The sequence below is a fragment of the Plasmopara halstedii genome (assembly GCF_900000015.1).
Source record: "Plasmopara halstedii genome assembly, contig: Scaffold_202, whole genome shotgun sequence".
In the NCBI taxonomy this organism is placed as follows: domain Eukaryota; phylum Oomycota; class Peronosporomycetes; order Peronosporales; family Peronosporaceae; genus Plasmopara; species Plasmopara halstedii.
In genome coordinates this window covers 21,009-43,661 of record NW_020187123.1, presented here as the reverse complement: position 1 = coordinate 43,661, position 22,653 = coordinate 21,009, and the positions used below count along the sequence as shown (strand labels likewise).

At 42.1% G+C, this 22,653-nt stretch overlaps 8 protein-coding genes across 8 annotated transcripts; 4 read left to right on the top strand and 4 right to left on the bottom strand.

Moving 5' to 3' along the window:
- Window positions 1-383: 383 nt before the first annotated feature.
- Window positions 384-2,960, top strand: PHALS_02499 (hypothetical protein L915_04973; the record flags this gene model as incomplete). Its single annotated transcript, XM_024720379.1, has 1 exon — window positions 384-2,960. One exon carries the CDS (start codon window positions 384-386, stop codon window positions 2,958-2,960), a length of 2,577 nt encoding a protein of 858 aa, XP_024572768.1.
- A 540-nt stretch (window positions 2,961-3,500) lies between these two features.
- On the bottom strand, window positions 3,501-4,049 carry PHALS_02498 (uncharacterized protein; the record flags this gene model as incomplete). The annotated part of the gene is made up of 1 exon (XM_024720368.1): window positions 3,501-4,049. The coding sequence occupies one exon, from the start codon at window positions 4,047-4,049 to the stop codon at window positions 3,501-3,503; it is 549 nt and encodes a 182-aa protein (XP_024572767.1).
- Window positions 4,050-6,139: 2,090 nt separating this feature from the next.
- Window positions 6,140-10,122, top strand: PHALS_02497 (hect domain-containing; the record flags this gene model as incomplete). Its single annotated transcript, XM_024720357.1, has 8 exons — window positions 6,140-6,995; window positions 7,061-7,150; window positions 7,216-7,319; window positions 7,407-7,800; window positions 7,869-8,236; window positions 8,302-9,828; window positions 9,892-9,962; window positions 10,020-10,122. The coding sequence occupies 8 exons, from the start codon at window positions 6,140-6,142 to the stop codon at window positions 10,120-10,122; spliced, it is 3,513 nt and encodes a 1,170-aa protein (XP_024572766.1).
- Window positions 10,123-10,128: 6 nt separating this feature from the next.
- Window positions 10,129-10,881, bottom strand: PHALS_02496 (hypothetical protein L915_04968; the record flags this gene model as incomplete). The annotated part of the gene is made up of 3 exons (XM_024720346.1): window positions 10,129-10,207; window positions 10,269-10,523; window positions 10,580-10,881. The coding sequence occupies 3 exons, from the start codon at window positions 10,879-10,881 to the stop codon at window positions 10,129-10,131; spliced, it is 636 nt and encodes a 211-aa protein (XP_024572765.1).
- Window positions 10,882-10,962: 81 nt separating this feature from the next.
- On the top strand, window positions 10,963-12,770 carry PHALS_02495 (Dynein light chain; the record flags this gene model as incomplete). The annotated part of the gene is made up of 6 exons (XM_024720335.1): window positions 10,963-11,149; window positions 11,213-11,282; window positions 11,579-11,690; window positions 11,764-12,315; window positions 12,379-12,597; window positions 12,681-12,770. The coding sequence occupies 6 exons, from the start codon at window positions 10,963-10,965 to the stop codon at window positions 12,768-12,770; spliced, it is 1,230 nt and encodes a 409-aa protein (XP_024572764.1).
- Window positions 12,771-13,434: 664 nt separating this feature from the next.
- PHALS_02494 (FCH domain) lies at window positions 13,435-15,177 on the bottom strand (the record flags this gene model as incomplete). The annotated part of the gene is made up of 4 exons (XM_024720323.1): window positions 13,435-13,980; window positions 14,193-14,297; window positions 14,361-14,687; window positions 14,746-15,177. The coding sequence occupies 4 exons, from the start codon at window positions 15,175-15,177 to the stop codon at window positions 13,435-13,437; spliced, it is 1,410 nt and encodes a 469-aa protein (XP_024572763.1).
- Window positions 15,178-15,361: 184 nt separating this feature from the next.
- Window positions 15,362-18,797, top strand: PHALS_02493 (uncharacterized protein; the record flags this gene model as incomplete). Its single annotated transcript, XM_024720312.1, has 6 exons — window positions 15,362-16,099; window positions 16,155-16,495; window positions 16,551-16,658; window positions 16,721-16,866; window positions 16,926-18,559; window positions 18,648-18,797. 6 exons carry the CDS (start codon window positions 15,362-15,364, stop codon window positions 18,795-18,797), a joined length of 3,117 nt encoding a protein of 1,038 aa, XP_024572762.1.
- Window positions 18,798-18,902: 105 nt separating this feature from the next.
- Window positions 18,903-22,320, bottom strand: PHALS_02492 (ribonuclease h2 subunit; the record flags this gene model as incomplete). The annotated part of the gene is made up of 11 exons (XM_024720301.1): window positions 18,903-19,520; window positions 19,588-20,353; window positions 20,425-20,495; window positions 20,554-20,654; window positions 20,717-20,794; window positions 20,855-21,101; window positions 21,179-21,289; window positions 21,355-21,493; window positions 21,556-21,680; window positions 21,740-21,989; window positions 22,058-22,320. The coding sequence occupies 11 exons, from the start codon at window positions 22,318-22,320 to the stop codon at window positions 18,903-18,905; spliced, it is 2,769 nt and encodes a 922-aa protein (XP_024572761.1).
- Window positions 22,321-22,653: the final 333 nt, after the last annotated feature.

Sequence of the window (22,653 nt, the reverse complement as noted above, 5' to 3'; positions counted from 1 at the left end):
TTTTCGTCAACAAGACTGTTTATACGGCTTCAATCTTTTGCTGGGCAGATATAAGGGTGGAATTAAAAACGACAAGACACACGTAGAGGACCGGAGACGCGCTTTGAACCATAAATAGATACGTTAGATAAAGTAGATTGGTGGCAACATGCCCTTCATCGTCATCCTCGAAGTTCTATTTACTGGATAGAAAGGTTATGTTACTTCCAACTGATCAGACCTCGCAGCTGTCGCCAGCGTAAAATATTTACCATCCAGTCAGTATCAGTCCGGAGTCAGTTTTCTGGAAAAACTCGGCGCCGATCGTCTGTTCTATATCCCAGTCCCGCCTTTAAGTCGAGTTTCGACAAGTCTGCCTCTTAGTCTTCACTTTATTTGTTCCGATGGGTTCGACTGATCCGCTTGTGACGCTGGACGCCGTCGTAGCTGACCCACATCTCCATGCGCTGTTCCTGCAGCATCTCTCGACGTCAGACCCAAAAGGATTTGCTCGTTTGCTTTTCCTTGTTAGTGTCGACGAGTTTAAAAAAGTATTAACGACCGACAAACACATTACGGAGCCCGAAGTGGACGCACAAGCACATCGACGTCAATACGCCAGTAAAATTATCACCAAGTTTATGAGCCCCGATGCATTTCTTGATATTGCGTCTGAAAACTTGCACATTCTAAACAAATCTGTCTGGAACTTTGGTAAACTATTGCGCAACGACTTGATGCTCTATTCTGGTTTAGCTGCTAAGAAAGACTTGTTTCAAGACGCTGAAGTAGCTGTTAAAAGAGCGCTTCAGCCTAGTTTCTGTCAATTTGCGGCTACAGCTGAGTTCAAAGCGATTGTGGCTAATTCTAGGCTCACATTTGCTGACGATGACACTACAGGTGAAGATCAGCAGATAGACGAACGCTCCTTTCCTTCAGTACGTGACAGCTCGCCAGCATCCATTTCGAACGTCCGTGCACGGCGCTCATCATTTTTGACTTTAGAGCGAGTATTAGGCAACAGAAGATTGTGCAGTGTCTTTTGGGTCTTTTTATTCAAGGAACGAACTCATCAACAATTAAGTCTCTGGATGGAGTTTCGCTATCAATTAATTCCACTTCTTGAGGATTTTATTCGAGCCGTCCAGGGCACTGAAGTTGAAGAAGAGGTACAGGAGAAGGAAAGACAGGCTGGTGAATTGATAGAGCAATTACTTGCAATTGGAAATCGTATTGCAGCTAAATTTTTAACGGTGTCTGCAAGCACACGCGTCACTTTTGTCGGTGCGGCTGAGCAGGCACTTTTACGTGACTATGAACTTTGTGTAGCCTGTTGTTTGGATGCTGGAAGTTTCTCATTAACGGACGCTGAAGTGCTTTACCGAACGGTACAGCGCATTCAGAATGAGATTGAAGCTGATTTAAAGGTCAATCATTTTGTACGTTTCATGGGCAGTGAATCCTTTAGATCTTTGGTTGCATCATACCAGAGTCGATTGCTTAGTCCATCTGGCTCTTCGATTGCAGAGATGACGTCCGCATGCGATGGATCGAGTACTGCTTCCGACAGCAGTATGACGACGTTGCAAGAGCTATTTCAGTGTATGAATGTGGCGTCGCATCAACCTCAACGGGTACGGACTACAACATTTACGCTGCGAGATCTGTATCAAGGTCAATTACGTGGAGAACCGCAAAGCAAATCACTGATTAGCTCAGTCATAAGTTTTCGACTGGATATGAATGACCGCAGTCACTCCGAAATGGTAAAAGAAGTATTGCACACTTTGGCAGACCCAAACGAACATAGCGAGACCAGTAGTGATCTATATCATCATCACGCCATTCCAGACCATGTCGAAGCATTCTTTTGTCCTTCTGGAGCAGATGTTGTACGCTCAACTACGTGTCCAGAGCCGTTGCTTTTCTACATGACTATTGGCAATGCCGACAAAGCCTTTTATGGTGCCTGTCTTACGCGATATGTCCCATTAAATGACCCGAGCAAGTTAAATCCATTGGAGCAAGTGTTACAGGAGACAGAAGGACTCGAAGTTTTTGTTCCAGCTGGACTTTGTATCATCAGCCGGTATCCAATTCTTGACACATTAAAACAGCGGCTAAATGTGCTTCATACAACTATGCAAGATGACGTGGTGTACCGCTCAGACGTCAATTGGCTGCCCTCGGCTGCACAAATGGCAAATCTGCTTTCTCCATTCGATTTTGCGTGTGCTACACCGTTGCAAGACAGTGTGAAGGCTTTTTCGACGCTGGATCACCATGTTGACTTTAGTATGGAGGAGCTTTTTTGCTGTTTGTCTGTCGAGCATGTAGTTGATTTGGTCACATGTATGCTATTGGAACGTCAAATTGTGCTTGTTAGCTCACGATACTCTGTGCTCACATCTGTTGGCGAGACGTTGAAGAGCTTGATCACGCCTTTAGAATGGAGTCATGTGTTTGCTCCAATTCTGCCCAAAAGCATGCTCGAGTGTTTGCAGTGTCCGACGCCATATTTATTTGGCATACACTCTAGTTATCATACAGAGTTACGTGAAATGCTTGCACGCGAAGGTTGTGCTGAGAGTATTGTCATAGTGGATTTAGACGCAGATACAGTTAACCTTCCAGGGCGACCTCAACTTCCTCGGTCCATTTCTGGACCTTTGACGTCGCGACTGTTACAATTACTCAAACCTAAAGTTTACTTTAGTGATGATGTCCCTGTGCCTAGCACCAATGTTGAAGCTTGTGGATTTCCGCAAGGTCTTGTGAGGCTGTGCTTTCGAGAGGCAATTACATCTCTTTTACGAGAGATCGAAGGGTTTCGTTTTGTACTGTCCGATGATTTTGATTATGTGGTGGTTTTCGATCGACTCGCATTTCTTCGCCGTTTGCCTCCGCGTGAACAGTCTTTTTTTCGCAGTTTCTTCGAGACACAAGTCTTCTCACAGGAAATTGCGTCAGTGACAAATTGATATTTAAGCGGCTTTTGTGAAGATGTGGTGGAGATAAAGCTTTAAGCTGGATCATTTGCAGTCAAAATTAGAAGGAGGACTGGATATGTATAATGTTAAAAATCTTAATTTGTCTCTTAGGATCATAGCCGTAACTTAAGTTTTCCAAATCGTACTATCGACAACTCCAAATCTATATCATAAAACTTCTTGCCTATCATAGTTTTTCTCTAATTGTAGCCTGCAAGTCAGATTTAACAAAAGCTATTGTGGTACATCGTACATAGCTTCGGAGTCGAGTGTGACTTCTCAATTGCCTCGTCGCTTGAGAAGTCACACCATGTATGCTTAGCAGTTCTGCTAACGTAAAGTTGCTCACAATAGAAAATTATTCACTACTCTGCGATTTTTTAAGATGATAATGCGTCGTGTGCAGACCATAGGCCTACAAAGAACGATTTGCATTCAGCTAAGCTTCTCACAAATAATAAATGTGGCAATATGTTCATGTGGCGTATATTTTTAATGCTAATGGAGATTTTGAGTGCTACAATTATTTCATTATGAGCGACCAGTGAGCAATGCTAGCGCAGTTGCCTTTACGGGAGAAGGCGATATAATTGTCTGGCACAAACGTGCTGCATCTTTACTCAATATCGGCGCTTTGATTGGAACTGGATTTTTCAGATACTTGACACGGATGTTTAGGTCACATCCGTACACAAAGATGCCTTTTGAGCCGACTCTGCAAAGCACGAATGAGGCGTCCTCCAGCATGACTTCGAGCATATCGCCGCTTGAGCACGTTAGCTTCGTATCGTCAGCATTTGCATCAGAGATGACAGTTGCTTTGTTTAAAGCCGGAATGAAATAATCAAGCAACGCAAGTGAGGGTGATGATGAACATTCTGCAGTCTCTGTCCCGTTGGCGGCTGATGTGACGATGTAGGCGATCCCGTCCACCATCATGATTGTATGCATCACGTCACCTTCCTGAAAAGAAGCGTAGCCATCATATCGCACGGTTGAATTATCACCATACACAACGGGATTCGCAAAGACATCAAATTCGAGGTGTCCGTACATCTCCATGGTAGATCGCTTCATCATCAAATGAAAATGGAGTGGTCTTGCATCAGACAAAGTAGTTGCTTTTGTTGCAAATACTCCAATCGAAAAAGTTACGAATAACGTGAGGGTGAGATAGCGACAAGTAAGAAGCTTCATAGCGCTGAAATGTGGGCCTTGCTGTGCGAAAGTCGAAGTGGATATCACTTGTTAATGCTTGAATTGTGAGGATAGATCTAATCTAGCCAGTAAGCTCTGGGCACAGCTGTGGAATCAGCATTCCATTAATTTGAGCGATTGATCTGAGATAAAGTACTATTTTCTTCAGTGAATTGATGAGTGCCCACCTACTAGCTTAGAACCAAAAGACATGGTGACGCTATAGCATCAATATGCATTCATACTTCCGTCTGATTAATGCTTTTGCTTAAGAGATGGACACTTTAAATGTATTTATTGCCTTGATCGCCTCGACATATTGTCGCACCAGATACCGGCTACATTTATCGAGCTGTTTTGATGGATATAAACTTTACTTCAACTCAAAGTTTATTGAAGATGATGGATGACAGAATTTACAGTTAATTCACCAGCAATCTATGGTGTATTGCGTTTGACGGGCAAAATTGCAGGTTCGGCCCATAACCTCTGTCACACTCGCTATCCCAGCTCGCTGCACTTCCAAGTTTGGCTCGTGTTATTATCTATCATGAAAATGTGTGGTAACTGTAGCGTTACACTTATATTTAAATGAACTGGTGTGCTTGAACAAGCCACACCTCAATTCGTGAGATTCACTGTAACTACTTTTTGCTGCTAGTGCAGCGCTTTGCTCAGAATAATGTATGTCAAAACGTCGTACAACGAACGCTTAACTTGTGTAACGGATGCGGGAAACGGGATACATTCAGCAAGCTTCAATGCCGATCTATCTGAGTGCAGGAGAGCAGACTCTTTTAATTATGCTCTTCATTTTCGTATGAATTTGGCAGCCATAAAATATTATTTGCCTCTCGTATTTTTGAACTCAAGTTCTCCTGAATATAATGTTGCAATCGTCGTGTATAATTTGGCGCCAACGTGTAAATCGGGGAAAGAGTGTGTTTTGTAGAAAATTCTGGTCAGGATTTGTTTAAATAGGTCGAAATGTCCACTTATCATCCTAAAAAAATATACATTTACTCAGAAGCACACCATGCTTATGAGAGCTTGCCATGCACGTCCATGAACATGTATGTTCATACATGTGCTGAAAATTCATGAAAGTAAATCCTAACATACACTTGTCCAAAAAAAAATACGGATGATAGAAAGGAATTTCAAAGTTGATATGGCGCTATGTGATAAGCTTTCCTACAGAAATTTGTTCAGAGGAATTCTGTGCACTGTGTTCGACCCTGGACATCAGATACAAACTAATGTTTGTCTGTTTAACCATGCATGCAAACCGTGCCTGCAAAACTTGGAACCGCACGTCGCACGCAGTCCGAAAACGTTGACACCGTATATTGTATACGTCGTTGACACACTATCAATCTTTGAAGATGAGTAATTCACACGATTCGTTGAGGCTAGTGACAGGAAGAGACAGATTGTCGGGCTCTTCGGATCATCATCATTTATTTATCGGGTTTTGTGACTTTAAGATCACTTTATAACGAAGTACTGTTAAGTCATACATGTGAGTCGTAGCTCGTGCTAGGATGATATATGATAAACTAGGGCACAAATTATATAGAAATACATTGTTCTGTTACAAGATGACTGTCATGATGATGCACTTAATCCTCTTTAAAACCACAATTAGATCACACGATTAGTTGAAATTCATGATTTGAAAATATATTTCATGGCGCTTTTAAGTATAAGAAGGGGAATGTCTCAAACGACTTCTTGAATAATTGCCATATAATAAACTGGTGTAAAAAGAGGAAGCATAATTTTAGCATTTTATTCTAGCTCATAATTGTTCATTTTTAAATCTAGCTCATGAATGTAGATTTTAACTTTGCAAAGTAAATATCAGTTTATCAATCCCACAAGTTCTATTGCAAAAGTAGCTTCACATTTAGCGCAAAAAAATGTTTTAGATTCCAAATAAACAACTTCACTCAACATCTTTTTAAGGCGGAATGGCAAATGCAGCTCTTCTCCGCCGCAATCGGAAGCCTAAGCCCACAAATTCATCCTCCAGTCAACCAATCGTCACGCAACTTGTTGCTGCTATTCGCTGTAACGATTTTTCTGTCTTTTCGTCTCTTCTTGAGACTCCGGATCTGGACGTAAATCGCCGTACACCTCAGGGTGATCTTCCATTGGTCGAAAGCTGTCGCTTTGCACGTCTAGAAATGGCAACGCTACTTCTTTCTTCGCATAAAGCCAACGTTAATGCTGCATCTAGCAATTGTCTCGCCAACCGTGTAGGATTGACGCCGTTAATCGCTGCGTGTATGGCCTTAGAGCCGAAAATTGTGGCCCTGTTGCTCAGTCAATCCCAGAAAAAAGTAAATTTACTTCAGACGTTCGGCCGTATTAATGCAGCTACAGTCCTCCTACTCTTTTGCGTTGCAAATGGCCGTACAGACGAACAGAACGATTTGGCGTTGCAGATATTGGATCAATTACTGACTTATGCGAAGCAGCAAAATCAATTAAAAGCATTATTGACAGCCAAGCCAGATCAAGTGAACTCTTTAGTACATGTGGCAGCAGGGGCTGGTAACTGGAAGGCGCTTAGGATGTTGAGAGAATATGCAGATGACTGTCACGTTGACTTTACAATTCGAAATGCTGCGGAGCACTCGTCGCTGCGTGTAGTCGAAATGAACGCATTTCAGGCAAGATCTTTGCAATTTTGTGAGCCGCCACGGTCGAGAAACGATTCGAAAAAAGGAAGGCAACGAACGAGAAAGAAAAAGGAAGACAAGCAAGAGAATGAGAGACAAGAGAATAAAGACGAAGGTGAAAAAGAGCCGCTAAGTGAGGCTGGTGAGTTCTGGCGCCTTGATTTTGTCAAAAATCTAAAAAAATTTGAGCAAATGTACTGATGACAGACAAGCAAACTTTCACAAGGACGCGTCCAGATCGAAATGTGGAAGCGTTTCATGTGACGCGAACGGTTTTGGAGTTGGTTAAAGATTTAGGTGTGTGGGGATGAGTGAGTAATGTTCAATATGTTTATCATGCGTGACTGACGTTAAAATATTAGGACCTGCTGCTATTTTCTCGCGTAAAAGTGACGTCGGACTTCGAGGACTTTACATAAAGACTCTTGTGCTTGCAGAAGTCGGTCTTGTCCGGATTGTCAATGAGGTACTGGTATTGCATGCATGACTTTGAAGTCACCTGTTGTTTTTCTGTAGTCAAACGGGTGAAAGGTCTGACTACTGAACTTGATAGCTTGCTCGGATGCCAGACACAATGCCAATGAAAAGTGTGTATGTCGATGGATTGATGTGTACTATTGCATCTGTCTACCCTCTTGCGTTGAAAAATGCTAAAGAGTATCAGTCACCATGGCATCAAGCTCTCCGAACTACGGGCCAAGGGGATGAAGAAGGGACTTCAAGAGCGAAAGACGAGCTTTCACTCGAGGCATTTCAGCTAATTATGAGCAGAATGCTGTCCTACAACAGTCTTGCAAAACGTGTGAAGGTCTGGACGTTGGTCCTTATGCATTTGCTCCGACCATATGATAGCAAAACTCCTCTGGCTGCTGACATGAAACCTGTTATGGAGGAATGCAGTCAATTGACCTTTTATGAGCGCATCGCTGAGATGCTTTTTCGTTCAGGTTCGATACTGTTGTGATGTCTTGCGATGATCAGGTTGTTAGCTCACCTTTTATAATGCTCGCTTTAGGTACAAAGCTGGCCTTCAGCATCTTTGACCGTACAGACATTGAAGATGATGAGAGCTACGATGAAGAGATTGAATTCCACCTGCTGATTTCGTTCATTGAACTCTTCTTTAAGTTCTTTACGCCGTATGCGAGAACGATTTGTGCTGCGGACAGTCCGGAGTCTTTACGTATTAGCTCAAGTTTTCAACGGGCAATTCGACCGATCAAGCAGCTATGGTCATTACTGGATGCGGCACTTAAATGTCTGGATGATGTTATCGCAACGCCGCAGCGCTTTTCTCTCTTGCTTCACTTGCTTCAAGTATTTGAACAACTGGAAGCTGCTTTTGATTTAGACGAAGAAGCGACTTTGAAAAAGCTGTATGAGGTATGCTGGTCAAGTCGTCATGCCCTAACTCATGCTCTAACAAAATTTTTTAATCTCATAACTAGCTCATGAGTCGATTTGTCAAGCAAGAAGCAAAGAAAAAACGTCTTAAAACGCCTGTTATTGAGCAATCGCATCTTCTACACACCATCGCGGCAGCATTTCCGATCCCTTCGTCCTTAATTGACAAAGTGATATCTTTAAAGGCTAGTGTGGATGTTTTGATTCGTTCGGATCCCAAGATCTTGGGTATGGACTTGTATTCCTTTGCATCTATTCCAGGAATCGTTCGGTTAGAGCATAAAGTGGATTACCTGTCCATGCTGGCTGAAGAGCGCAGTGGAATATTGTCGATCTCAATCAGTCGAACGTCGGAGGCAAACTACGTGGATTTTATCCTGCAGCAAATACTCAGTACCTCAGGAAAACAATTGAAAGGGGAACTCAATATCACGCTGGTTAATGAACCAGGTGTTGGTGTCGGGATTACACGCGAGTTCTTCCAGATTGTGCAACGATGTTTCTTTCAGGCAGGAGCAACTGAACGCTCTCACGTGCACACAGTTCCACCAGCACCTCACGTTTTAAAGATCGGGGCCCAGTGGTTGCAACTTGCCCGCACTCAAAGTTTGCAAAATGAAAATTCGGACAAAACACTCCGCATAGAAGGAGAGCAATCGACCCAAAGCTTTACTGAATTGTTCCCGTTTTTTGACTATGTAGATGAGCAGGAAGGTGGGGTAATTGCAATTGCACCGCGGCCGATTTACATCAGCAAACAGATTTATGACGCGAAACGCAGTATCAAGAGCTTGAATTTATCTCAAGCAGAATTGCTTGTAAATCCAGCAGAAGTTAATGCACTTAAAAAAATCTACGTGTGTCTTGGTCGCTTGATGGGGTTGGCAATTCGCAATCATCAGCCTCTCGGTGTAAATTTTCCGATCGTTTTTTGGAAATTTATGATGCGAGATGGGTCGTTAGCATGGGAAGATTATTGTGAAAATAGTAGTGTGTTTAAAAACAGTCTTCAATCTGTATTGGATCATGACTTTGACGTGGAGCCAATGGATATGCGTTTCGAGTACACAGTAAAGGTGACTGTTGTCGACGAAAACGCAAAGATGAAAAAGGAGGAAGCGACGACTCATGAAGCTGGAAGTGTGACATTAACGACGAATATGGAAATGGAATTACAAGTAGGAGTGGGTGAAGTGCAAGTGACAAATGCGAACAAGGCAGAGTATGTTTTGTTGCGTGCTCAGCAATTTTTCTTCGGCAATGAAGTGGTATATTACAAAAAGATGCGAGATGGCTTTACCGATATAATTGCACGTTCCGATCTAAAACTTTTTCGTCCGGAAGAACTTCAACGACTTGTGTGCGGAGAGCTTACGATTGACTTTAAAGATCTTAAGAAGAGTGTCGTGTATTCCCGAGGTGTTAAACCATCGCGCGGTGTAGTTCAGCGTTTTTGGAAAGTTGTTGAGACTTTTGATCAAGTACAGCGCGCTAAACTTTTAACATTTTGGTCTGGATCTTCGAGACCTCCCATATTTGGTTTTGACTCAAAGTATCGCTCCATGAACGCGGTAAGACAGATAAGAAGATAAGAAGTGTATTGGTTCTCTTTGCTGATGTGTCCTTTGGCTCAGGACACGGCGTGCTGGTACATTGATGTGGACACCGGAATGGATCGAAACTTTTGTCCAATGGCTAACACTTGGTAAGTCAATGATTACATTGCTTTAAGTTAGCCCTGTGACTTACCCTTTCATTGTAGCGACCGTCGTTTAATCCTTCCAGACTATCCAACGACCGCGATTTTAAGGGAGAAGCTGTTGGTGGCGCTTGAACACGGCAGCATTGGTTACGATCGCATGTAAAAAACGTCAAGAAGATTGGAATTTAAGGAATTCGGTTATAAAATTGTTCACTTTAAAGCAATTGTGTGTGGTCTGGACTTGATACCTGTCCAGGTTCACGAAAACTAGAAGTAGTGGACATCACATTTGTAGGTACTGAAGCGTACCCTCGCTGACCTCGTGATTGCTCCTCCACATTGCCAAAGAGAGAGCGAATAAAGTCATAGACTATTGTCAATGGACAGCATAGAATGTATTTGGCTTGTTGCAGCCACTCGTGACGGAGCCAAGTCATATAATTGCTTGTTGTTCTTGCCGTCTGTAGTGTCCCTTTTGGGGTTCCAAAGAGCTGTACGACTGATCCTGGCCAAACGTCTCCCATCTTAAGTACTTTGCCTTGATGGATGAGACGTGCATGTTCTCTAAACCAAAACACAGTGTCAGTTTAGTGCCTTTAAACCACAATACGTCCACGTACAAGTTGAATAGTGAGGCTAAAGTCATTGCTGGATCGTTGACAGCCCAAATCGATACGTTCAGCGTGTAGACAGCGTTACAAAAGCGAATATTTGCTGGTTTTGGGGTCTCATGTCCTTGTGATTGCAATTGTGTAACTCGTTTCACGAGAGCATGGCAACCAGGACAATGATTTTTGCTAGTAGCTAGAACACGACACAAGCAAGAGAGACAAAACTCATGCGAGCAGTCGGTAAGACATCGAGCCGTCGGATCAGCAGGTAAAGGCTCGTCGCACACAAGACACGGAAGTGCGTCTGCCATTATACTATGGAGTTGTTGTACCGGTAGATACCGACAGAATGAGCTTGAAGCGACACTTTCGAAGTGTAAGAATTCGTTAAGATGCCAGCACCACTTGAAGGTTCAAATGGAATCCAATTAAACCCAAAGACAAAACCTACGACGACCAAGATGAAGCTCGTGATTAGCCAAGTGCTGACCGAGAAATTAGATAATGTCACGTACCAGTCAGATCGAGCTGCTGTGTTGACTAAGGAGATTGCAGATACTGTCAAGTTACGATTAAAAGGTTCGTGGATTCAATGATTTAAACGCGGCAAGTGTTTGCAGAATGTATATACTTGATGGACAGAATGTAATTTTCCTCGGTTCAAGTATGTCGTGCAAGTGGTGATTGGGGAACAACGAGGCGAGGGCGTGCGGTGCGTGAAGTTCACTAGAGAGATAGAAAGATGATGTGTTTTAAAAAGTTTGATCTCTTGACAATTTGCAGCATGGGATGTCGATGTTTTTGGGATGCTGAGACGGACTGCTACGCGTCCGAGACCTTTTCAAACGTAAGATAATGACTGAAATGCTTATTTTGGGTTACTGAATATTGTGTATGCTTCAGGACAGTTTGTTCTGCGTCACTACTGCATATAGTGTCTATCTCTATTAGTAGCTTATATAACTACAATAAAGGACATTTTTGCTAATTCCAAATGAGTGAATTTAGACGAGCGATAGCGAACGTTGAGACGCTTGAATCACGTCTTTTAGAGCTTCAGAATGCGCTTGCCGCCGACAATATAAATCGCGTTTTTCAAGATACCTTCAGCTTTGTTTTGGTGCGTCTGCTGCTCCATTATTACATCAATATCAACGATACATCCCTTTTCTTTGCATTGACCTCTTCTATAGCTCGCAATAAACGGAGAAATGAACGCTACAATGGACAAGTTTCGTGCACGTTGCTCAATGATTGATCCTGTCACAAAGAATCCACGATTTGGCCCCAAGATGATGGCCAAAGTGAAGGATATGTTGCGTCGTTACGACAACGTAAAGCTTGCAATCCAAGAAGACACGCCGTTACGTCTACAAATAGAGACAAAGCTTAACGATCTGAAACAGCATGAAGAAGAAGCAAAAGAGGCGGAAGCGATTCGTAAAAAAGAGGCAGAGGAAGATCAACGAGCTGCAGAACGAGCTGCAGAACAGGACGGGAAAAGACTGGAAGAGGAAGCTCAGGAACGCGAAATTTTACGCAGAAGGCAAGAGGAATTAAGGATACAAAGATTAGCGGTTGCTGCACAGAAGAAACGGGAGCAACGAGAGAGAGAACGATTGGAAGAGGAACAACAACGTCAGGAGGAGCAAAAGAAGCGTGAGCTCTTGAATGCTTCGATTTCACCTGGAAAAAAGGGTTTAGAACTGGCAATTGATTTACTTCGGGAAAGCACGGGCAGTGAGGTATAAGATGTGTGTTTAACTAAAAGAAATTGGAGCTGATCATTACTTGTTTGTTGTTGATAGGCACTTTTTCGACAATCGGTCGAGAAACTTCTAGCTGTAGTCAATAATATCTGCAAGTCACCGGATAATACTGCATTTCGCCAAATTCCAAAGGATAATATGCACTTTCATGCTGATCTCGGGCAATTTACAGGTGGCTATCAATGTTTACTTGCACTCGGGTTTAAAGAGATGCAACAAGGAGATGAAAATGAGCCCAGATTCGTGTTTGTAATGGAGGTAAAGGAACATTTTCACATTGAAATACCTTCACTTGTTACTCACTTGACAACGTATCTTTGTTTTTATTTCTATCTCTACAGGAACCAGATCTATCAGAAGATTTAGATGCTTGGAGTACTTGGTTTGATGGCTTAAAGGAGATGCAAAATTTTGTTGAGTCAAAGTTGTGAAAACTCGTGTGGTTTAGATATTCCCGGTTGAAAAGGAAGAATCTCTTTCGTTCCCAACCAGATTTTGGTAGTACGCATCCTGATCCACGGCCGGTGATGGATGGGATACTCTGACATGCGTTATACACTGGAGCTTATATCATGCGAGCGGATGTGCTTGATTGTGGGATATGTTATTATGACTGATTTTGCAAATGAGACTTCATTGGAGCATTAAGAGCGCACCTTTCGTCAACAATTTGTGTTATTATCTTCATGTTACCAAAGAATATGGTGAAGCATCTGCGAAAAAATTCAGATCCTTCAAAGCTATTTAAAGTTAGCACAAAAGCGCTCCATCTGGGTATCACCTGAGTTTAAACAAGAGCTTAGCAAGATAAGCTTAAGATTTTCATAAAGTCACATTTTACTTGTGCGCAAATCTTGATTGGAGAGATGTGTTGACAATGCGAGCACGCTATGTAGCGGAAGTGATAAGGCTGATAATATGCAGATGGAAACTTAATAATTTGGTCTTCAAGCTAGAAAATCTCCAGAATGACGTTAAGTATGACTTCAAAGACCGCAATGAACAGACGAAATGAATTAAATCGTCTATATTTCGTTTCTACATAAAGTTTTAGCATTGAATTCAAGAAAAAGAACTTTTGCAGAAATCCATACATCAATCCGTCGCTTCAAGCTCGTTTTCATTAACGAAAATCATCAAGTTAGCACTTCCAGATGGACTGACACTTGGTGTGCAATCGTCACAATCGACCTCGGGTTCATTGTGGACGGCACGTTTTTCCTCCACTTCATCGTTACTGAGTTCGCAAAGTGTCGCCAAGTCTTCGGGAAAATTCGAAGATACTTTCGTAAAAAGTTGTGAACTAGAGACGTCATACTGCTCCGGAAGATTCGATCGACTCTTTTCTTCACAAGAAGCAGTCGAAAGAAGATTCAAAGCCTCACCAAGAAGTTCTTGATTGCCGTGATCGTCAAAAGGGACTTTCTTAGACGCAATGTCACGAATTTCAAGGCAAGATTTACGTAAAGGGCGACAAAATTTCGACGAAGGTGAAGCCAATAAAGATTGCACTGTGTCGTGGCACAGATCATGGACAGTTAAACTTGCCAGCTCCACACGCTTTTTCGCTGTACAAGTGGTTTGGATAAAGTCGTAAATGTCACTTTGTACATCGACATTTTCTAATGTCGGCGCAACAGCCTGCCAGTCATACTGTCACCATAACACATGGTCAATATCAAAATAAAAATTGATTAATTAATTAATTACCTGTTCATTTGCAAGAGCAGATGACGCAAACACAACATGTTTGCGTAAATTTGTCGCAATTGTGACAATGCGATCTTCGGCGAGTTCCTTCATACCAATATTACAATAGTGAACAATATTACATTAAATACAAAACAATATACCTGATAGTCTGCTAGCATTAATTGAAAAGCACGGCACATTCGAATTCGATGTATTTCCACATCTCGCCACGTTTGTTGGCACTTCCTTCTAGCACTTTCAGCTGCCTGCAACTCAAACATCAATGTATAAGTTTGAGTTCTTATCGAAGCTTTCATGCTATAACCCACTGTCATTAATTTGACCGTCGTATTCGCCAAATCTTCTTTTCGATGCATCTCCGAAGATGGAAGTAACCAATTCACAATTTTGTGATTATTAATTGACCTCAATGCAGCAGCTCCAGACGCTCGTTGTGTTCGAGTAGCGATTACACTCGCGAAATTTGTCTTAACAGGACTATCAACCTCCTGTATGTGCGATAATGAGTGATGATACCGAGTCTCCAGTAACGTACTAGAAAATCCAGAGTCCATTGCAGCTGCAAACGAAGCAGAAGCCTCTTTAAACGTCTTGTCAAACGCGCTGTAGTCTTTTCGATATGCATCTTCTTGAATCTACAACAATTTTAGTCAATAACTAACACAAATGTTAATCTCCATACATAACCTCCACCTTAACATCTTTCTTTGCGTGATTCATTCGGCGTGTTAAACTTTGTGCTCGTCGACTATTACTTTCATACAGCTTTTCAATCGGATTCAAGACTTCTTCCTCGAGATTTGTCGCTAATTGTCGGTGTTGGACACTCGTATTCAGATACTGCGCTCGAAGACTTGCCATTGCGTGCTGCATTGTACCGCTCTCTCGTTCATCAAAGTGAGCAAACCTCGTCATCTTGCTAAGTTCTTGTGCATACGTCCTTTCCAAGTGAATTCGACTCTTAAGCATTGTCACTAAGTTGCCGTGAGCAATGAGTCCAGATGCACAGGCTGCACGGACATCATTTAGATTGAAGAGTAAATCAGTAGCAAATGCATGATTGTCACGAAGCTGGAAAGACGAAGCAGACTTTGCAAAGCCATTTACAGAAGTATCAAGTGCCATAACTAGAAGTCAAGGGTGAGAAAGAGACTAATGTTTTGGACAGTCGTTTATAACATTTGAAGTCCTTTTTTCATGAGCTCTTGAAATAGACTTCGTTGGGATAAAAAGCTTGAGCGCTTTACTTTCAAGAGTCTCTGTATTTTAGCAGACAGCTTTTTTGTGTTTGAATCATAGCTAGTTTTCAATGCAAACCGTCGATTCTGTGATGCCTTTGACCAAGCCATTGCGACGAATTGATCCGCTGAAACCTCTTGTAACACGCGAGACTGAGTCTTCTCGTCATCAAGATGAAACGACTTCATTGACGAATAATCACCAGCGTATGAACATCGTCATAGGCAGTAAAAGTTCCGGAAAAGCTGCATGTTTCCTCAAGTCTGGAGCTGCATCCCAAAAGTATGTTGTTAAAAGTCATGGAGTAAGGAAAAGATTAAATTCAATTGATACGTCTCAGCGATCGTCATCAATCGTATCAAGGAAGAAACTGGCGATACAAATACCGACAGACTTTCACACTATTGATGATCAACATAAAGATAGTGGAATAAGTAATGAGGATCGTGAAAGTGATAGTGACAATGACGTTGACGTGCAAGGAGCGAGTGATTATCGTCATCGAACGCAGTTTTTCAAGTCGTTAGTTGGTCCAACAACGTATGAAGATGGCAAAGTAGTGTATCAAGGTCATGTTGATCATCGTGGAATGACACCACATGTGACTTTTGCAACAATTCAGACGCCTCCAAGTGTGATTAAAAGTGCTTGTAGTCAACCAGTGACGTGTAGCTTTTGTAGTTCTACGAATCTTACGTGGATACTACGTTGTGCTTTCTGTGGTTCTGCACGTATGAGTGATGCACCACGATTGAAATATTTACTTGATATGATCTTGAGTATTGATCCGATGATCAAACCCGATAAGGTTTGAGATGCTTACTAAACTTTATGTGATGAATTGCTAATTTGTGGCTTTATAGCTCGCAAAACGAATCCTTGACTATGCTAAATTTGATCGCGTTGCACTAAAAGCCGAAGCAGCTCTAAAACAAGCAGGTCTTATGCGTGCAAAAGCTGCTATTATGATGATGAACCGTACAGTTTTGACTTTACGATTTCAAATTATGCGAATGGTCTTCGTTGCGTGGAAGAAAGCGAAGGCTGTGAGTATTCGGGAGCATGCAATAATTGGACACGTTTTAGCGATTAAAGAAGCGCAAACGAGACGAAAGTGTCGACAAATTGTGTTTTCGTCATGGAAAGGTCATGTTGCTCGAGTGGTAGATGAGCGAGTACAGCGATTTCAAGTTGCTCTTAAGCGGTATATTACTAGCCTGTGATATTTTCTTAATTTTGTTTACTTACTTATTTTACAGAAATGAAGGTACAAAAGTGAGACAAATTTTGAGCAATTGGAGATCACATTTGTACATTCGAGGGAAAGAAAAGATCGAGGAAGTACGATGTTACTTTGAAAAAGAGCTGTACGTGACATAAATAAATGGGTAAGATTTTTATTCTTATAATTTTGATTCATATGATTCAGTCGCGACACGCCTTTGGAAGCTCAGAAAGAAATTTATCGTCTTAAAGACGTTCAGCAAGAGATAATCAAATTGATTTTTACCACTGGGGATTTACTCATGGAATTTATGCACAATTCTCTGGAGAAAGCTGATCATTGCGTGCTAAGTGCGTTCATATAGATTCAATAATCTGTTAAATTCTCATTTCTTTGCTTGTAACTTTAGAAACGCTTCAGCTTGTGCAAATGTACCCCACAACTGCAGGTGAATTTTTTCAGTCTGCACATGGCAATGAACTTCTTAATACGTTGAGTAGTGGACATGCAATGCCTCAGATCGATGAGTTTGGACTCAATGATGTCAAAGATTATGAAATGATAAGGCAACTTTTAGCTCAAACAATCGAAAAGGTTGAAAAGTTTGCACCATCGGATAGTTTAATTTACTGGCTTAATTTCCAACGTCGACGTGGGGCTGAAATGGGTACAACTATTGACTCGACATCGTATCAAGAGGATGACGTTTTTGTTCAAAGACGGTCGAGGGCTAGTTCCATGATCAAACCATTAAGAATCCGCACGAAAGATAAAAAGAAAGAGATTAAGCCTATTAAAGCTTTACAAGATTTAAAAACAGTGCTTTCCAATCCCGGCGTGATGCTCAAGCTATTATGCCACACATCATTCGACGCTCAGCAAGAATACGATCGATTCCAAAGCTCAGAAACAGCTACTTATGTTGCAGTTGAAACATCATCAATAGCAACGACATTGTCTCCTTCCGCTCAAGCCCAGCTTCGAGCATATTTTAAAATCATTCCTCGAGTATTGAACCTTCCTCCTGACATCATCACTCGTGACAGCTTTGTACTAAACGACTTTGACTCCCTTTATGCGTACGCCGTCTATCTTTTTCTCTTCCATCCAAACTACGTCGCTCCAGGAATGACGCTAACATCGAGATATCAGATTAAACATTTCTCATTGACTACTCAATGGCAAAAAGTCAAAACTTCATTACAGGATAACGAGTGTGATACTTTCTCACAACAGCAATTCCATATCTTTCTGAGTAAACTCAAACGCACTCACAAACAATATTTTCAATTCATTAACATCTGCAATGCCGTGGGCGAAATTGCAAGTTGCCACGAGCGATTCGTTGCACAAGAAGCATTTAATGAATTTTCAAGACGAGTGCTGTGTAAAGATTCGAAAATATCGGTATCACTGGAGAAAGAAACGCTTGCTTCGTGTATCTCGTTACCAACTGCCAAACTCTTGTCACTTTGCGAAGACATGGAAGAACTACGACGAATTGAGCAGGTGTATAAGGCAAATGTACTTGATTTAATCAAAATATTTCGACTTTACGGAACTGCAGCTGGTGGAAAAGGAATTCTTGAGCAAGAATTTCTCAAAGTTATGACAAAAGCAGGTGTCACCAATAAAAAAAACATCTTGAGGTCGACATTGCAGATCATTTACCAGCAATCACGCAATGGCAATAGTTCCGAGTATTTAAATTCAGGAGCTTTTAGCTTGGCAGAAGGTGACGACGAGAGTGAAGACCGTGGTGCAAGTCCGAACGAATTTTTCGAAGCGCTGACCCGTGTAGCGTATCACAATTACCAAAAACGTCGAGAATTTATTGGACAACTTGATCTTATGGGGGACGAGGTATGTGTAGATGACCAAGCTGGGAATTGTACCCTCCTTTCATGTGTGTTAGATTTGGTGGTGGAAAAAGTCATACCTTTGACGAGAAAATCTCAAGAGCAAGGATTGACATTTAAGAAACAGATGATTTATCCTGACGTACAACATGTCTGTAAAGCCCAAGAGAAGAAACTCAAGCGGGTTTTCAGTGCGTATTCTCAGAGAAACAAGAATCCTCAATCACGTGGCAAAATCTTAGACTTGAGCGATTTTGAACTTTTGTTGAAAGACAAAAGACTCATTGATGCACTTTTTCCACATGGAAAAATTAAGCAATTGGTTGCTTTTGTCCAACAAGATGGAGACACTGGAAATACCGGATCCATTATTGGTAATGGATACGAAATCGAGAATGAGTTTGTGTATTCAGAATTTGTAGAAGCATTGGCTGCTATTGCCGTCTACCGCAATGCCAATCCGTATTTGCCATTTGCCAAAAAGCTGGAGACATTTTTTGAAGAAACGTTTTAGTCTTAAACGTCGTCTAGATGCTAGCTGAAAGACCAACTTCAACAATTCGACAGTCAATTACAATTTCGGGCCCAAGCACAAGTTCCGGTCGCAGCAATCGTTCTACCTCCCCACCATCTTCGAAACTTCCGGGCCAGAACGAACTGGATTTACGTTTTGTTTGAAGCCATCCCAACTCTTTCCACGCCGCAGCTACTAGACTTGAGCAAAAGTATTTACGTTGCGACTTGGTCGAATCACTTGATGAAGTGACTGGAGAAGATGGTGTTGAGCTATTGATATTCGATGAAATACTGTCATCACCAACTTCATACTTGCTGTGAGTGACAAGAGTTGAACGGGCAAGATTGCGATCCGATTTTCCAGTAAACCGAAGGATTTCAGCTAAACTATAACGGTTGCCATTGACACGTCGGACAAAATCCGTCAGTGTGTCCATCAACTCAATCGATCGTTCCGTTTCGATTTTTCGTACTACAATCACATTCGAGACTTCACGAGCATAGGCCATAAGACGCACTTTCAACGAGTACACTTGTATCCCCTCTGAAGTTGCTTCCATGATCCGTAAGAGATTTTGAGACTCACCTGGCACGACAATTCCCACATGATCGTACTTAGCGCCAGTAAACTATAGCAACAGAGTATTAAAGCATGGACACCACAATCTTTCTTAAGCAGAATTTGTCAAATCATACCTTGCGCTGTAGTCGACTAGCTCCAAAACGACAAGAAAAGAGAACAATGTCGCCAATAGCGACACTTTCGTGAAGAGACGTGACATGAAGCACACTTTTGGTATTGCGGCTAGTCTCCGGATCGCGAGCAGTTGACACGATGCCCAAAAATGAAAATAAAACCACATCAGTGCTGACATCAGGGTACTCTAATAATTGTTTTAAAAATTTCTCCAGCTCCTGTTTGCGATATTGGATAAATTCGCCTTTTACCGGTGTAAACATATGCTTTGGCGGTAACATTGGGAGTGTATGATTCGGATATTTGCATTTTAATTCAGTTTGCAACGCATTAAAGTCTTTGTAGCGCCGTGATAATTGCCAAGTTGTGCCGTTGAACACCACGTCGATGACGTAGCACGTGTATGGGCGCTGAGATAGATCACTCACCTTGTTCCTGGTCTCAACAATATTTAACGTTAGTGCTGGCTTCGGGATTCGGTATACCGGTACAAGCTCGAGTTTTATTGTACTTGAATGATCGATTAGATAGTGATCAATATATTGCTGGTCATTCTGAAGCCATTCACCATCCCTCTCCAAGTAAAACATAAAGCTATCGGGTGGACGCTCAAGCATATGCAACAATTCAGATGTCACGCTCTTTTTCTTGCTGTAATTTAATCGTCGAAGCTCTGCTTTCATATGCCGAATCGCATCAAGTTTTAAACGGTAAAGACTTAGTCTTCCTTGAATTGTTTCATTTAAAGATATGATTGTTGATACGCTGCAAATAAGCGATCAAAGCATCTTTACACTTATACAAGATAAAGTGTATCAATCATTTGATCAGCAAACCTGTGGTCATGATCATCCTTTGCTGTAATCACTACAATTGTTGACGTAACAGAGCTCGTTGTACTGTCTGTCTAAGAATACCAATATATTCAGAATATTGTAGCGTTCCTAATTGCTAAGATCACTGACCTGTGCCGCCGTTGCATCAGACCAGGATGTTAAACTTGATTGCCGACTCTCTTCTTCACTGTCTTCAGAGCCACTAGATGCAAATCGAAAGAACGCTGCGTCTTTATAATAAATTCCATAAGTTATTACTCCTTAATTCCAAAAGTAATAAGGATGCCGTTACCATTTTGACTGTCCGTCTGCGAAGCGTGTAACTTGGTAGCAAGTAACAAACAATGTAGCCATTCGTCTCTCTCTTCCACTGAAGCCGTAGCAAACTGAAGCTTCACTTTATAAGTTTCTACTGTGAATGGATACTTACCAATGATACGCTTTGATTGACTGTCGCTGTTGCGACGAGCTGTTGCCCCTTTGTGCACCCTGACGATATCCGTGACTAGACACAAATCCATCCAAACTTTCAACGAATTACGGCGATGGGGCGCACCAGTAGTTGCGTCGGGGTCAACGACTAATGCATGACTGTAAAGAAACAGTTTGATAGCCAACCAGTCGCCATATTGGGCGCTAAATTGCCACAAATCACTACAATGAAGGCACTCGGGGGGCTTCATGTGAGTACGTCGTTTAAAACGTAAGATATACCGGTATTTATCAAAGTATCATTTTTTTAAAAATCAGTCACATGATGCAGGTTTCTCAAAGCGAAAAATGCAGCACGTGTGACAGGTTTATTATTTGTCACAGGTTTAACAAGAAATGACGAAATCGATTGTGTACCAGCTGGAGCATTGGCCTGAACGTGATTTAGATGATCAAATTAATCCTCACATTCCATTGCAGCTCATGGGGACTGCTTACCTTTTCAAACTCTTTCTCATGCGGCCACTCAACCTTGACAGCTTTTTTGATAAACGGTTCAACTGTACCCCAGCTGAAGCGAATGATGTTTGGAAACACAAACACTGGATCTGCGTGAGTCGTGAGCCACGTCTTCGTTCTATCAAAGCAAAAAACGATTATATCAGCATTTTGTCTACTTCAAACAAAGCGACAATGTACTTTGGATCGCTGGGATATCCAGACCCAAAGTCAGTTGGCAAATCAAGCGCTGGACATTCCCACTCCCATTCGCTTATGACGCGATCGCGCGTCACTTTGGCCGCAATACTCGCCGCACTTACAACCTGTGCAACATTTTCCAACATTGTTAATATTGTCAAGCAATAAGTGAATCGAAATGTACCTTAAACAGACTATCAGCTTTCTTTTCGACGCGAAACTCAATTGTCCCATCAAAATGTTTCGTCAAAAAGCTCTGATACCAACGTGGGTCCCCCACTGTGTCTACAAACACCTTTTTCACTACCACACCTTTCTTTTGGACCTCACGAATAAGTTGAATAGCCGCATTTCGTGAGATTTCATTTAAGTTACTGGTCTGACGCTGCATCTTATCCGAAATTTCGGCAGCCGAGATCAAACGAACGATCCACCTGTCAAAACACCAACCAGAACTAAGCTTTATACACATTTTCAGTGTAATGCCATCGCATCCACACACCCGAGGCCCGTCGTTGACCTCATTTTATCGAACAGTTGCGCTCGGCTGTCGGCACTCAAAGCCTTGGAATCATCAAAGCCCAATGCACACATGGCGTCGTTTTCGGCTATAGGCCAGTACGCAGCTCCGTAGACCATTGGACCCATGACTGGACCTCTACCAGCCTCGTCAATGCCTAACATGACAGAGACTCCATTAAGGCAAGTCGCAGGACAGTCGCTCGCAAGCAACAATGTGTGCTGCAGATTCGGACGAGTCGCCATGGTATTTTGGCGGGAAGGAATGAGGTCATTCAACCAATCAGAAGAGCAATTCACATATGTTTTAGTCATTTGGACAAACTCCAACATGAAAGCTAAACTTAAAAAATTTCAACAAAGTCAGGACACAGCACCTTCTAATGCGATAAGGTGGCGTTTTTAGTCTTGGAGTTATAAAGTTGCCTCGCCCGGTGTAAGAATAGCCTTATGAACAATCCTGGGCAGGGTACATGTCAAAACAAGAAAAAAGGGCAAAGGGACTCTAGGAGCTGACCACATTTTTCGGCAAATTCGGAAGTGACACTCGATAGCCGACAGTAGGGATGTTGTAACGGA